General features: G+C 45.8%; 2 protein-coding genes and 1 pseudogene across 15 annotated transcripts; 1 reads left to right on the forward strand and 2 right to left on the reverse strand.

Moving 5' to 3' along the window:
* Nucleotides 1–734: 734 nt before the first annotated feature.
* LOC125542375 (putative pentatricopeptide repeat-containing protein At5g52630) lies at nucleotides 735–10,045 on the forward strand. 14 transcript variants are annotated; one of them, XR_015617955.1, is made up of 11 exons: nucleotides 735–950; nucleotides 1,058–3,390; nucleotides 3,823–4,154; nucleotides 4,684–4,783; nucleotides 4,879–5,240; nucleotides 5,719–7,367; nucleotides 8,371–8,462; nucleotides 8,590–8,744; nucleotides 8,881–8,982; nucleotides 9,387–9,542; nucleotides 9,614–10,045. XR_015617955.1 is itself a non-coding variant. In XM_087545955.1 (2 exons), exons 1-2 carry the CDS (start codon nucleotides 852–854, stop codon nucleotides 3,284–3,286), a joined length of 2,328 nt encoding a protein of 775 aa, XP_087402081.1. In that variant the 5' UTR covers nucleotides 735–851; the 3' UTR covers nucleotides 3,287–3,775. The 14 variants fall into 14 exon arrangements, 1 of the variants encoding a protein (XP_087402081.1); XR_015617957.1 differs by having other exon boundaries at nucleotides 9,396–9,542; XR_015617954.1 differs by having other exon boundaries at nucleotides 8,590–8,982.
* On the reverse strand, nucleotides 5,684–6,655 carry LOC125542377 (transcription initiation factor IIE subunit beta-like; annotated as a pseudogene).
* Nucleotides 9,398–13,742, reverse strand: LOC125546465 (uncharacterized). Its single transcript, XM_048710721.2, has 6 exons — nucleotides 13,580–13,742; nucleotides 12,660–12,705; nucleotides 11,652–12,027; nucleotides 11,267–11,470; nucleotides 10,803–10,967; nucleotides 9,398–10,042 (listed from the first exon to the last, which is right to left on the reverse strand). The coding sequence occupies exons 1-6, from the start codon at nucleotides 13,740–13,742 to the stop codon at nucleotides 9,398–9,400; spliced, it is 1,599 nt and encodes a 532-aa protein (XP_048566678.2).
* Nucleotides 13,743–14,937: the final 1,195 nt, after the last annotated feature.

Below are 14,937 nucleotides of genomic sequence, written 5' to 3' on the forward strand. Positions count from 1 at the left end.
CAGCAGCTTGTCGACGCCTTGGAGATAGGTCTCGTTACGGTCTCACATCACAGTACCCATGCATAGCACAATGTTATATCCTCCTCCAACTTGAAATTGCTCAATCTTCCAAGCTTCTTCTTCGTGTTGCAATCTCGACCTCAACCACCTTTCTCCTCTTGGTCCACCTCTGGCCCTGCCTCCACCGAGAAGTTGAGGTCCTCAATGCCAATGTGATCTTTCATGGTCGAACCAGTGAAACTTTTAAAACTCTTCCACTGGCAAATCATGTTGCACACTATGCCCGAGTGCGCTGACCTCAACAAAAGAAGAAGAAAACAAGTTGCATTCGAGGGATTTTCCTTGGGTACTTGGTGTGCCCTCATGCCGGTGTCAGAGTGAAGGGATTGAAGGCCGGCGCATGTTGGGGGGGGGGGGGGGGAGGGGGGGATGAGGCGGCCTAGTGGTCGGCGGCTCTGCCGGTTTCCTCTTTCTCTTCAGTGGTGCGGTGATCGAAACTCGATGCCAGGTGGCAGGAGGGGTGGCCGGCCCTCTTGTTTACGCAGAACCGGGGAATGTTTTGGAGTTCGCGGGTTTTCCCTAATATTTGAGGCTTGATGGATTATTTTTTGGTTCGCCAGAAAAGAAAACACCATCGGGGATGGGCCTTTAAATCGCATGTCTCTTGGGCGCTACAGTTTTTTTTGGATGCCAGAAAGAAAACTAGAGATTTTTTGGGATAGATTAGAGTACTACTCTTAAACCTGGTCCATGCGCACCCTTATCTCATCTTCCTGCCGCATACTCGACCCAAAGAGCCTCGCTCTCACACACCCAGTGATGCTGGCCATCTCCCCTGTCACACCCCGCCAATGGCATCCATCCCCTCCCTCGCCGTCTCCGGCGCCGCCGCCGCCGTCCCAGCCGTCGTCGCTGCCAAGCCCCTGCCCAGCTCCGCCGGCTTCGACAAGGTGACTTTCTCTTCTCTGTTTTCTTCCCCTTCTTCCCTGGACCAAGAAAGATTGCCGTGTGCTTCAGCAGGCCTCATTCTTTTTCTTTCACCATTGCATATTCGCAGGGCGGTTCTTATCAGAGGAGCACCCAAGCAGCGGAAAATGGCAGATTGGAGAGTGAGAGCCCCCCTCGTCCGCTAGACGCCCAGGAAGCAATGAGCATGCTGAAGGACGGCCGGACTGTGCAGTCGGCGATGTACGTGCCCCTGCTGCACCGGTGCGTCGAGACCAGAGGCCTCGGCGCCGCCAGGGCCCTGCACGGCCACATGGCGAAGACCGGAACCGTCGCGGACATGTTCGTGGCGACGTCCCTGGTAAACGTGTACATGAGGTGCGGGGCGAGCCGGGACGCGCGCAGCCTGTTCGACGAAATGCCCGAGAAGAACGTGGTCACCTGGACGGCGCTGATTACAGGATATACTCTGAACTCTGAAGCGGTGCTGGCGCTGGAGGTGTTCGTCGAGATGCTCGAGCTTGGGAGGTACCCGTCGCATTACACGCTGGGCGGCATGCTGAACGCGTGCTCTGCCGCGCGCAGGATCGATCTGGGCCAGCAGGTCCATGGCTACTCGATCAAGTATGGGGCTGATACCATCACGAGCATGGGCAATTCACTTTGTAGGATGTACTGCAAGTCTGGAGACTTACAATCTGGTCTGAGGGCCTTTAAGGGGACCCCTGACAAGAATGTGATCACCTGGACGACGATGATATCGTCCTGCGCCGAAGACGAGAACTACCTGGAGCTTGGGCTGAGCTTGTTTCTCGATATGCTCGAGGGAGGGGTGATGCCGAATGAGTTCACGTTGACCAGTGTCATGAGCTTGTGTGGCGCGAGGCTGGATATGAATCTCGGCAAGCAGGTCCAGGCTTTCTGCTACAAGGTTGGGTGTGAAGCGAATCTTCCAGTGAAGAACTCCACAATGTACCTCTATCTCAGGAAGGGCGAAACGGACGAGGCTATGCGGTTGTTTGAAGAGATGGACAGCAGCAGTATTATCACGTGGAATGCAATGATCTCCGGGTATGCTCAAATCATGGACTCGGCAAAGGATGACCTCCATGCTCGTTCCAGAGGGTTCCAGGCACTCAAATTGTTCCGTGATCTCGTGAGGTCTGAATTGAAGCCTGATCTGTTCACCTTCTCAAGCATCCTGTCAGTCTGCAGCGCCATGATGGCCTTGGAGCAGGGTGAGCAAATCCACGCAACCACCATAAAGACTGGATGTCTGTCGGATGTTGTTGTGAACAGCGCACTGGTAAACATGTATAACAAGTGTGGATGCATCGAGTGTGCGACCAAAGCCTTCGTCGAGATGCCAACACGGACACCTGTCACTTGGACCTCTATGATTTCAGGGTACTCGCAGCATGGCAGGTCCCGAGATGCGATACAGCTCTTTGAGGACATGATATTATCTGGCGCCAAACCAAACGAAATCACATTCGTAAGTTTGCTGTCAGCCTGCAGCTATGCTGGTTTAGTAGAGGAGGCTGAGCGCTACTTTGACATGATGCGGAATGAGTATCATATAGAGCCTCTTGTGGACCATTACGGGTGCATGGTTGACATGTTCGTGCGATTGGGCCGGCTGGATGATGCATTTTCCTTCATCAAGAGAACAGGCTTTGAGCCGAATGAGGCCATCTGGTCTAGTTTGGTAGCTGGATGTCGGAGTCACGGGAACATGGAGCTTGCTTTCTACGCTGCTGATAGGCTCCTTGAGCTCAAGCCGAAAGTGATTGAAACATATGTCTTGCTGTTGAACATGTACGTGTCTACTGGTAGATGGCGTGACGTCGCTAGGGTGCGGAAACTGGCCAAACATGAAGATGTCGGGTTTCTCAGAGACCGTAGCTGGATTGCAATCAGAGACAAGGTGTATTTCTTTAGAGCTGATGACATGACTCACCCTCAAGCTACCGAGTTGTATCAATTGTTGGAGAATTTGCTGGAAAAGGCTAAGGCCGTAGGGTACGAACCGTACCAGAATGCTCCTGAGTTGTTATCTGACAGCACGGAGGGCGATGACGACAGGCCTGCTGCTGCTGCAGGTTCACTAATAAAGCACCACAGTGAGAGGTTAGCTGTTGCACTGGGGCTGCTCAAAACACCTCCTGGTGCGACAGTCCGTGTGACCAAGAACATCACCATGTGCAGGGACTGCCACAGCTCTATCAAATACTTCTCATTACTTGCAAACAGAGAGATTGTTGTCCGGGACAGTAAACGGCTTCACAAGTTCAAGGATGGTCGGTGCTCCTGTGGGGATTTTGGTGCGCTCCTCCTGTGATGCCGAAAAATCTCATGCGCACTGCGCTATTCTATTCTGAGAACATGACAATTTTTGCATTGGAAACAGGTTTGACTTACTCTGAAGAACTTGTTTACTGCAAGGTACGTACCAATGCCATGAGATGTCCGTTTGCTTGTAGATTTTTGTATGAAAGCATGATTTGTTCAGTCAGCATTGGTGACATATGAGTATATATGACCATGCATAAACCCAATCAGATTTCTGAGGTATGCTCACATCCTTAGCACTATAGAACGGTGAATATTGTGTAACTGTTGTAAATGCTGGCCAATTAGGGTCAAGTTTCATTGTTTTAATTCGCAATGCTGACTCAAATTTTAAATTCTATGGCCCATAATTTGAGTGGAAGCATTGTGTACCATATGAAACAAATATGTTGTATGATACAAATTTTTTGAACTGTAAAGAGTATTTGTAGCATGTCTACAAATAATTGGAATATATACACACAAGATTTTATCCTGCTACCGGTATAGTTGCTCCCATGTGTGTTTCACACAATTTTTCTTCAGTCTCGTAGCACTTGGTCCTCTCTCTTCCTTCCGGCGGGAAAGAAGAAAAATAGGGCTCGATTCCGGTTGGGTAACGAAAAGGCTCTTCGATCCGGCAGCTGCCCACACCGCCGTTCCCTGTCCTTAAGTTCCGGTGCTTTTCCCTGCCGGAAGGATGGGAGGAAAGGTATGGGAATGCAGCAGCAGCAGCAGGAGGAGTTGGCGGAGGGCGGCGTCGGGAAGAGGACGAAGGTTGCGGCGGCGTTGGGAAGGGAGGAAGGTATTGTCACCATGAACCTTGGCATCCTTGACTGCCCCGTCTGCTTCCATCCCCTGCACCCCCCATCTTCCAGGTACCCCCTGTCCCTGTTGGTTCGTCTGTACGTGCTGTACCACTGAAACCCCACAAACTCCTTAAGGAAGGACGGTGCCAATTCATTTCTGCCGTAGTGGCAAAAACAAAACTCAGTTATTGATTTTTTTTAGAGCAAACCTCTTTTATTGATTTGATCCTGGAATGGAACTTAGGTGCCAGGTTTTGGACCTGTGGTTTTGTAGTGGTAAGTTGCAAGTCAAGGTTGACATCTCTGAACAATTAGAACAAAAGCAGGCGTAAACATTAGCCCAGATGCCCAATAAATCAGTAATTTTTTCAGCAATTTATGTTGCCTTCAGTCCATATATGAATTGTAAAATCTTTCTGCTCATCATTGTTTGGATTCCCAAATGGGGAGTATCCTTGTTCTCTAGCAATCACTGGTTGGTCAAGAAATCGAATATAGATGGACAACTGAAGCGTTAAGCTCATCATTGCTCAGAAACTATAAACAAGGGAATGAATACTGTATTCCTGGAAGTATTGACATTTATCTATTTTTGCAGTAGGGGGGTAGGGTGGTTTGTATGAAAATTGGCTTCAACCACTTTGATGGCATATGTACAATCCGTCAGGTTTGGTCAGAAGTTCAGAACAGCATCAGAAGTAAATATGCATGCTGTTCATCATTTTGGTTGTATTTTTGTCATTCACAATTAGCATTCAAGTTAATTTAAGCATATCAATTCATACATTTACAGTTTCATCTCCGTTCCTCAATGCACTGTTGGGCATGCTATATGTTCATCTTGCCACGAGAAGCTCCCTGACAAGTGCCACTGCTGCGCCATTCCCAGTCTACAATCGCTCCTACATGGTAGAACATGTCACTGAATCCATCAAAGTTGATCGAGGTCCACAACTCCGCATCTAACTTGGACCAACCGTCCGGGCGGGCGAAGTTGAGGAGCTTGTTACTTGTTAACATGATGGAGGTGCCCCTTGGCAGTGTCAGCCTCGCATTGATGGATCCAAGTTCAGATGCAGGCTGGCATTGTCATGCCCTGGAGTGTTATACCAGGATACAGTATTACCACTGCCCATGTAGCATTGCTTTTGACAGGTGAGTACTTCTAAGTCTCGGTTTTTGGAACAGTAGTGATGTTCTATCTGATTGCAGAGGACTGTTTGTACTCGGGGCAAAATTATTTGCCTGGAACCGTTGAAAGGAATTACACAATACATTACCCCTCAGAAGAAACCACACAGGGTATTCTCTGTCACTTGTGCCATCTTACGAGGTAGACAGTGGAATTCACTAACACTGAACCTACATCAGGCTTTTCACATCCTGAGTATGTTGGCTGTTCAAATTTTCAGAGTTAAAATGCCACATTTGTCGACCTTAGGTTTCTTCAATAAGATTCATTGTAGGATTAGCCAATCTTGACCATTGAAACTCGATTGTAGTCTTAGATAGTAACTCCATAGTTTCAGAAGAAAACATTAGTTCTACACTAGATATTGCCTGCCTGGCAGGTCCATCTCTATCAGTTACATCTTCTATCAGTTGAAATCTTTCGAGTCCTTATTATCTACAGGCAAGTCGAAGAGTCCCGGGAGATGAGCGTTAGTGAGCTTGGTCCTGCTGGTGATCCCGCGCGGCTTCTTCCTGGCCTTCTCCGGCTCTGGTTGCCGGCCGTGGATCTGCTCAGCGGCGCGTCTCTTGGCTGTGTCGGTGGCTGGCTTCTCGCCGTTCTTGCGGAGCTCCTTCTCGATGTCCAGCATGTCTACCGGCAGTTTGATGTCGTGGAACATCTTCTTGAGCTCGGCGTCCACCTCCATCCTCGACCTCGGGTCGTTGGGGTACGCAATCATGTCTCTCTCAACCGACAACAAAAAGATGTCACCGGAAGATTTCAGGGCCTGCAGATCCTCCAGCATGGTTGGGTAGGCGTCTTGCACCTCCGACACCGGGAGGCCCTCAGGGAAGCTTATGATCAGCGAGAGCAGCTCGTCTTTGCCCTTGACGTGGTGCGTGCGCTTGTACGAGTAGCGCTTCCCGTCGAAGCGCACCTTGAGGTTGTTCCTCAGGCTCTCGGCGACGGCGCCGTTGCCGTTGATGTCGACGTAGGTTTTTTCGTTGATCTGGTGCGCCGTGAGAGGTTCCCTTGTCCTCTCGAGCAGTGTGATGACATCTCTGATCTGTTTTCCGACGGCGGACCTCCTCACTTCATTGATCTTCTGTAGCCGCGCTGTGTCATCGGAGAATCTGATCCGTGTTCCGGCGGCCAACTTCCTGGCGGTGTCCGTCTCTTTTAGCTGCGCCGTTTCGTCGGAGAGTCTGGCGGCAGGAACTGGCGGTGATGGTTTAGCGGCCGGCCTTGGAGATGGAGTTGCACCGGGTTGCTGCTGGGACGACGACGGCCTGGTGGATGAAGAAGAAGAAGAGGTTTTGGCTGCGGCGAGGGCGGATAGAGCCGCCTAGTTCCTCTCCTGCTGCAGCCAGAACCTGGCGAGGCCATCGTTCAAGGCCATCGGTGCGTGGGTCAGTCCTTGATCAAGGAAAGAAGGATGGTCGGAGCAGTACGGCGGCGAAGGCTTCGAAGCGCGCTGCAGACGGCGACGGGAGGCAGCCCTGCACGAGAGTACTCCTTATTGTAGACGGAGGAGAGTAGGAGGAGGCAACGCGGCTTCGGATTCAAATAAACTGGGCCTGCTCACCTCTAGCGTCATCTCCACCTGCAAGCAAGACGGTTAAGGGCCCGTTCCTTTGGTGGCATTTTTCTAGAAGCCCAACCGATTTTTTTATAAGCCTAGTACTAGTTAAGTCTTAATTAGTAGGCTTTAAAATAAATAAATTTGGTTAAGCTTTTAGAATAAGATAGGTAGGGTGCAGCTTATTCTAGAAGCCAGCAAAAAAAGTGGCCCTAAGACCCATGGCTGATTAAATTTACACTTCAGAGGACATGCTGCCAATACAGATGTTATATCTCGCACAAGAGATATATCTTCTTACAGCGAAACAGAAGAAGCTCTCGCCTGAAGCGAGCTATATCTCGCTTATATGGCGAGATAAAATAAGCTCTCGGCTGAAACATCTGCAGTAACGGACCGGTCCATTAGCGTATATCACAGGTCTCCTCAGTTGTCGGTACCGGCGCCATTCGAGCCATTATCAAGTTCGTGATGAAATAGGAGGCGCGAGCTATTTGAGGCAAACGAGTCGGGTTTTCCACTTGTTTTCCAGGTTCTTTTCTTTTTCTTTTTTCTTTCTTTTCTCACCGGGTTTCCTTTTTTTCACTTTTTTTTTCTTTGTTTCTTTCTAGTTCACTGTTTTTTCTTTATTTTTTCCTTCGGTTTTGTTTGTTAATTTCACATATTTCAACAGTTTCTATGTTATTTTCTAGGCTTTCACCATTTCCATTCGTTTTGCATTGACTTCTTTCGTTTTTCGTTTTCTTTTGTTTTTATAGGTTTTCTTTTTTTTCGATTTCTTTAGTTTTTTTGTTCAACACATGTTAATTGTGTTTTTGGTACACATGCAATATTTTTCTTATACAACAAAAATATCTTTCATATGCACATTTAACATTTTTCAAATACATGATTAACATTTTTTGAAAACTTACATTTTTTTATGTCTACTTTTTTTCATACACATTGTACATTTCTGGTATATATAATACATTTTACTACATGTTTAACATTTTTAAAATAAAAGATTAATATTTTGTAATACATGCTCAACACTTTTTATACACATTTAGCATTTTTTTTTCAAATGCTTGATTAACATTTTTCAGATACACATTAATTTTTTTGTATACATGGTCAACATTTTCTATACAGATTTAACATTTTTTAAATGTTTTATACACATTTAACATTTTTAAATACTTGTCTAATTTTTTTAAATGCTCTATTAACATTTTTGACACACAATATACATTTTTCATGTACACCAGAAACATTTTTATATACGCATTTAACATTTTTAAGTACATAATCAACATTTTTTTCAGAGACATTGTATTTTATTGTATACATGACAAACATTTTATACATATTTAACATTTTTTAAATGCTTGATTAACACTTTTCAAATGCTTGATTAACATTTTTTAAAATACATGATCAACCTTTTTCATACACATTATATATTTTTTGTATAATTTTTTCATATACATGAGAAACTTTTTTTCTATACAAATGTTTAACTGAATCTAAATCATTCTGATTGTGTGTTGCAGGGGACTACAAGGCCAACACACTACCATGTGCTCCACGATGAGATAGGCTTCTCCCCGATGAGCTGCAGGAGCTCGTGCACAGCCTCCCCTATGTATGTGCACTGAAGTTTCAATTACAAAAGTTTCCTGCAAAAGTTTTAGTTGGTAGTTTGGTACCTTTGCCTCTGATGATCATCGTTGCATTGCTCTGACATTTCAATGCATGTCAACTCATTGCAGGTACTCCCTCCATCCGAAAAAGTTTGTCCCTCAAATGGATGTATCTAAGCACCAAGTTAGTGCTAGATACATTCATTTGAGGAACAATGGTGTTAGATACATCCATTTGAGAAACAAGTTTTGGGCAAGTTTTTTTTGAACGGATGGAGTATCAGGTAAGCAATGTTTTGCCACTAGTTGATTCCACAACGTAGGTGAAAGTGAAACAGGACGGCGTATCAGGGTCAGATTACCTGACAAACTATTGTTTTTGAGGGGAGATTACCTAACAAACCACGAGTAATTCACTAGGTAGGTTCAAGTGTTACCGGAATCGAGGGATTCAAATGGCGGCTGGGAACTGGGGTAGGGTGCTAGCACCTAGCTGCTGCAAATGCACTGTTCAAGTGTTCGGTAAGTTCAGAACAAACAGGTGTCTACATTCTTCAGTTATCCAACGGTCGTTTTCGGTGCGGGCAAACGCCCCTGCGCTCCAATCACTATTTTCTGTTTAGTCCTTGTTGAAGGCTCAACGGAACTCTCGGCTACATCCATGTCTAGATGTTGCTCAAAGCTTACAAGACAAAACAATGCATTCCAGTAGGGGATTCTATGTAAAATTATGCTTGCTATCATTCCACTTCCAGAAAATTATCAAAAAATTATCCAATTACCCAACTTCGACAAGCAAAATAGATAATATACTAACTAGAACCACATGGACACAGCTGGTAAGGGCACAGACATAGAATGGAGTCTCAGAATTCTACTAGTACCAGATTGATTGAGTATAGGCTTTCCAACTGAACGGCATACAGCTTCTCTAGATTCATTTCAGCTCGAGGTACACGGGAGAATCCTGGGGAGACCACACAGCGTCCGAGATGAACAGCGACGCACCCGCCTGGTACGTCTTCGTCAGCCGCCTGACGCTCGGTGTCTCGCTGCCGGACACAGAGAGAATGCCAATCCGCGTATGCACTTCGATCTTGTACTTGAAATCCTCCTTTTCGATCGGGTCGCTCATGAGGTGGATGACTGACAGCGCGCGCCCCGACGGGATGCTGCGGTCGACCACAAGGAGAAACACCGCCCTGCTGCCAAGGGACACCAGGCGGGCTGGCTCATCGTTGCACATGCTCAGGGGGGAGAGGCTGCTGGCTGTGATGCGGGTGTACTGGATTGTAGCGTGCTCCAAGTTGATGTGGTCGCGCAGGGACCGTCCATGGTAGGGGTGGCAGCCAGCGATGGGGCAGTGGCATGGGGCGTGGAGGCAGGACTCTTCATGTGCCAGTTTCTCCGTGAACCGGATCGTCTCGGTGCACCCGTGCTCCTGGAACGAGCACGGCATGGTAAGGCCGCCGAGGATGCGCCCCCAGGCGTGGCAGCCGGTGCGCTCCAAGGCACACAAGCCGCAACTACTGTGCTTCAGATCCGCGCAGCACTTTAAGCATGTGATGTGGCCATTTGCGCACTGCAGACAAAAAAGAGAGACATGAACATACAGGTATTACTGAAACAGAACAAAAACGTACAAGCGTTACTGAAACAACACAAGTGTACTGGATTACCGCTGCTGCCAGATTTGTGCCTCACTAATGCACAGCAATTTTGGTACAAAGCATAGCATCTTCGCAAATTTTAGAGTTCATGTATCACATGTAATGGCTTTCCAAACCTTTGGCTCAAGCTCTGTTGCTGCGCATATATATGACTTTCATGGTAGTAACCGTTTGTTGAAGTGGATTCTCTCAGTGATCCAGAGAGGCCAAGGCTGACAACGCATCATCAACACTTACTTATCATGGCAAATTGGCAATTGGCAAGCCACAGGAGAACAAATACATACTCAAATCGACTAGAGAACGTCGACAGGAGAAACGTAATACTCAAATGGACTAGAGAACGTCAAACACATAATGAAAGGTGGTGTGGCCAATATGCTTACATCTTAATTTAGTAAATTTCCTAGAAAAAAATCAGAATAAGAAGAATTTGTAATTCTACGAGCAACATACTTACAAGGAGACCATAACTGATGCAAGAAGATATTTGCTACAAGTAAACTATCAGAAACAATAGTTGAGATAGTTAGTGAAATCCAGACCAGCCACATTCTTTCAAACGAGATTAGCTTGTACACGGAGTTAAGTTGCAGGGTTAAGACTTCACTAAAAAGGAGCAAGTATTGAGCAAGGGAATATTAATTAGGTTGTACCACAGGACTCCTTTACCTGAAAAATTGGTGGAACCAACGGGCTGCAACAACCGGAGCACTCCAGCAACTTGGGGTCTAGGGTGAGAGTGATCTTCGACATTGCAGCATCGGCCTCGGCCATGACCTTAGCCTTCTTCCTGGAGCAGTTCTCCTCCGCCGAGGCCCTTTCGGCACCAGCCTTCTACAGATTGCTCACGGCAATATGCAAAGTTGTTGATCAGTGAATGCAATAGATGGCTAAGGCAGTGAAGAAAAAAAATAACAGGTAGATGATCGATCTTCAGAGATATCAAGGTCCATTTTCAAATGCTGATACAGGAGGGAGACGCCAAAATGTCCAACTGGCGAATCAGGAATTCAGGATTATCAGGGACCATAGAAATCAGCATTCTTGCGGTACCATTATTTGCAAAACCGCCTTGAATCGGGGCTATTACGCGAGCGCGCGCCCTTCACTCAATTTCCCCACAAACCCTAGACCTCCGGCCACCGCCGCCGCTCGCCCCCGCGTCCTGCGGCGAGCTCCACCACCGCCACCTCCACCAGTTGTGAGCGGAGGTGCCGGCGCCGCCTCCCCATCCGCACCTCCGTCAGGCCACCGCCACGCCACCCCCTTCCTAAAGCGGCGGTGGCAGGAAGATCAGTGAGGGAAATGCGTGCGAGGTACTTCACCTTGTCATTGTTCTAATTCATTCACAATTCTGACTCAAATTTTGAGATTGTCTGGCCCATAATTTGAGTGGAAAAATTGTGTACCATATGAGACAAATCTGTTGTATGATGCAAAAAATTTGAGTTGTAACGATTATTTATAGCGTGTCTACAAATAATTGGAATATATATACACAAGATTTTATCCTGCTACCGGTGTAGTTGCTCCCATGTGTGTTTCACACAATTTTTCTTCAGTCTCATAGCACTTGGTCATCTCTCTTCCTTCCGGCAGGAGAGAAGAGAGATGGGGCTTGATTCCGGTCGGGCAATTAAAAGGCTCTTCGATTCGGCAGCTGCCCCCATCGCTGTTCCCTGTCGCTAAGTTCTGGTGCTTTTCTCTGCCGGAAGGAAGGGAGGAAGGTATGGGAATGCAGCAGCCGCAGGAGAAAGAGTTGAAGGAGGACGGTGTCGGGAGAGGAGGAAGGTTGCGGTGGCCGCCGTCGTTGTCACTGTGAACCTTGGCATCCTCTACTACCCTATCTGCTTCCATCCCCTGCAGCCTCCCATCTTCCAGGTACCCCCTGTCCCTGTTGGTTCATCTGTACGTGCTGCACTACTGAAACCACACAAACTCCTTCAGGAAGGACGGTGCCAATTTATTTCTGCCGTAGTCGCAAAAACAAACTCAGTTATTGATTTTTTTTAGCAAAACTCAGTTATTGATTTGATCCTGGAATGGAATGTAGGTGCCAGGTTTTGGACCTGTGGTTTTGTAGTATCAAGTTGCAAGTTAAGGTTGACATCTCTGAACAATTAGAATAAAATCAGGCGTAAACATTAGCCCAGAAGCCCAATAAATCATTAAATTTTTCAGCAATTTATGTTGCCTTCAGTCCATATATGAGTTGTAAAATATTTCTGCTCATCATTGTTTGGATCCCCAAACGGGGAGTATCCTGTTCTCTAGCATTCACTGGCTGGTCAAGAAATCGAATATAGATGGACAGCTGAAGCGTTAAGCTCATCATTGCGCAGAAACCATAAACAAGGGAAGGAATACTGTATTACTGGAAGTATTGACATTTATCTATTTTTGCAGTAGGGGAGGTAGGCTGGTTTGTATGAAAATATCCTAAAGTTTTTGAGAGGACATAAAACGGCTGTAATCTTAACTCTGAAGTACGAAAATTGGCTTCAACCACTTTGATGGCATATGTACAATCCGTCAGGTCTGGTCAGAACAGCATCAGAAGTACATATGTATGCTGTTCATATTTCAGCATATTGACCAATTCATACATTTACAGTTTCATCTCCATTGCTCAGTGCACTGTTGGGCATGCCATATGTTCATCTTGCCATGAGAAGCTCCGTGACAAGTGCCATTTCTGCGCCATTCCCAGTCTACAATCACTCCGACATGGTAGAACATGTCACGGTATCCATCAAAGTTGATTGAGGTCCACAACTCCACATCCAACTGGGAGATGGGGAACTTGTTACTAGTTAACATGATGCTGGTGCCCCTTGGCAGTGTCATCTCAGTTTGTTGCATCCAGCCTCACATTGACGGATCCAAGTTCAGATGCAGGCTGGCATTGTCATGCTCTGGAGTGCTATATCAGGATATAGTATTCCACTGGCCGTGTAGCATTGCTTTTGACAGGTGAGTACTTCTAAGTCTTGGTTTTTGGACGTGTGGCACATGTGTTCGTTTGATAGACCTCTGTTTTTGGAAATGTAGTGATGTTTTATCTGATTGCAGTGCACCGTTTGTTGTAATCTGGGCATTTTTTTAACTGAAACTGTTCAAAGGAATGACACAAACTACATAGGTCATTTTCTGTCACCTGGGCCAGACAGTGGAATTTACCTAAAGCCTATTTCGGGATTTTCACATCCTCGAGGTTGTTAGCTGTTCAATTTTTCAGAGTTAAATAATGTCACGTTTGTTCTTAGGTTTCTCCAATAAACTCATTGACTGTAATCCTAGATAACTCCATAGTTTCAGAAGAAAAAATAGTTCTACACTCGATATTGCTTGCCAGGCAGGTCCACCTCCATCAGTTACAACTTGTGTCAGATGAAATCTTTTGAGTCCTTATTATCTACAGGCAAGTCGAAAGAGTCCCGGGAGACAGGCGTTAGTGAGCTCGGTCCTGCTGGTGATCCCGCGCGGCTTCTTCCTGGCCTTCTTCGGCCCTGGTTGCCGGCCGTGGACCTGCTCAGCGGCGCATCTCTTGGCTGTGTCGGTGGCCGGCTTCTCGCCGTTCTTCCGGAGCTCCTTCTCAATGTCCAGCATGTCTACCGGCAGTTTGATGTCGTGAACATCTTCTTGATCTCGGCGTCCACCTCCATCCTCGACCTCGGATCGAATAATATTAAGTTTTCTCTCTATGTGTTGAACGTTTTGAAGTTATGCTTGTTTTGCCTTCCTATACTAGTTGATTCTTGTTTTCATAAGTTGTTTGCTCACAAAATCCCTATGCATAGGAAGTGGGTTAGACTTAAATGTGCTAGTCATATGCTTCATGATGCTATCTTTTTGTTTCAAATCTAATCTTTTAGGTGAGCATCATTGAAATCATCATGCCTAACTTAAAAGGCACTAAAGAAAAACACTTGTTGGGAGACAAAACACTTTTACCTACTGTTTTTGTGTGTTCACATGTAATCATATTTTATTGCTTTTGTTTCAATAAAGTGCCAAGTAAGACTTTTGGGATGGCTTACGATGATAGTTGATTTGATCTTGCTGTAAAACAGAAACTTTTGCGCTTAGGAAAACAATTCTCATTTTCAACATAAGCGTGATAAAATGATGATTTTTTGAAGAAGAATAATAGACAAATTACCCAGGTTTTCCTATTTTTTTCAGAATTTTTGGAGTAACAGAAGTATGGTTGGAGTACAGATTACTATAGACTGTTCAGTTTTTGACAGATTCTGTTTTCAAAGTATAGTTTGCTTGTTTTCTACTCCCTCCGTTTGGAATTACTTGTCGCAGAAATGGATGTATCTAGACGTATTTTAATTCTAGATACATCCATTTTCGAGACAAGTAATTCCGAACGAAGCGAGTAGTTTCTATGGCTTATATTGCTCAATATAAATTGTGGAAATGATATGCTACAGTAGAAATTGTGTGGAAACAATTATGAGTCTTGTCTTTGACATTACTAAAGTGAAATGGTTTGCTCTTTATCATACTAACCTATCTCACAAAGTTTCGTTAAGTTTTGTGTGATTGAAGTTTTCAAGTTTTTGGTGAGATGTCGATATGAGGAGAATAAGGAGTGACAAGACCCTAAGCTTGGGGATGCCCAAGTCACCCCAAGGTAATATTCAAGGAAGATCCAAACAACTAAGCTTGGGATGCCCCGGAAGGCATCCAATCTTTTGTCTCCAACATTATCGGTAATCTCACTTGGAGCTATGTTTTCATTCGTCACATGATATGTGTTTTGCTTGGAGCGTCATGTTATTTTGTTAGGATT

Source organism: Triticum urartu, chromosome 3A, assembly GCF_056163025.1.
Source record: "Triticum urartu cultivar PI428250 chromosome 3A, HENAU_Tu73, whole genome shotgun sequence".
Classification (NCBI taxonomy): Eukaryota; Viridiplantae; Streptophyta; class Magnoliopsida; order Poales; family Poaceae; genus Triticum; species Triticum urartu.

What these genes read in the sequence shown, in the direction of transcription:
- LOC125542375 (XM_087545955.1), top strand. Translation starts at nt 852, where the DNA reads ATGGCATCCATCCCCTCCCTCGCCGTCTCCGGCGCCGCCGCCGCCGTC. An exon ending in GCTCCGCCGGCTTCGACAAG is followed by an intron (nt 951 to 1,057) that starts GTGACTTTCTCT and finishes GCATATTCGCAG; the next exon opens with GGCGGTTCTTATCAGAGGAG.
- LOC125546465 (XM_048710721.2), bottom strand. Translation starts at nt 13,742, where the DNA reads ATGCTGGACATTGAGAAGGAGCTCCGGAAGAACGGCGAGAAGCCGGCC. An exon ending in GACCGAGCTCACTAACGCCT is followed by an intron (nt 12,706 to 13,579) that starts GTCTCCCGGGAC and finishes AAATATGAACAG; the next exon opens with CATACATATGTACTTCTGAT. An exon ending in CTGACCAGACCTGACGGATT is followed by an intron (nt 12,028 to 12,659) that starts GTACATATGCCA and finishes ATGAACCAACAG; the next exon opens with GGACAGGGGGTACCTGGAAG.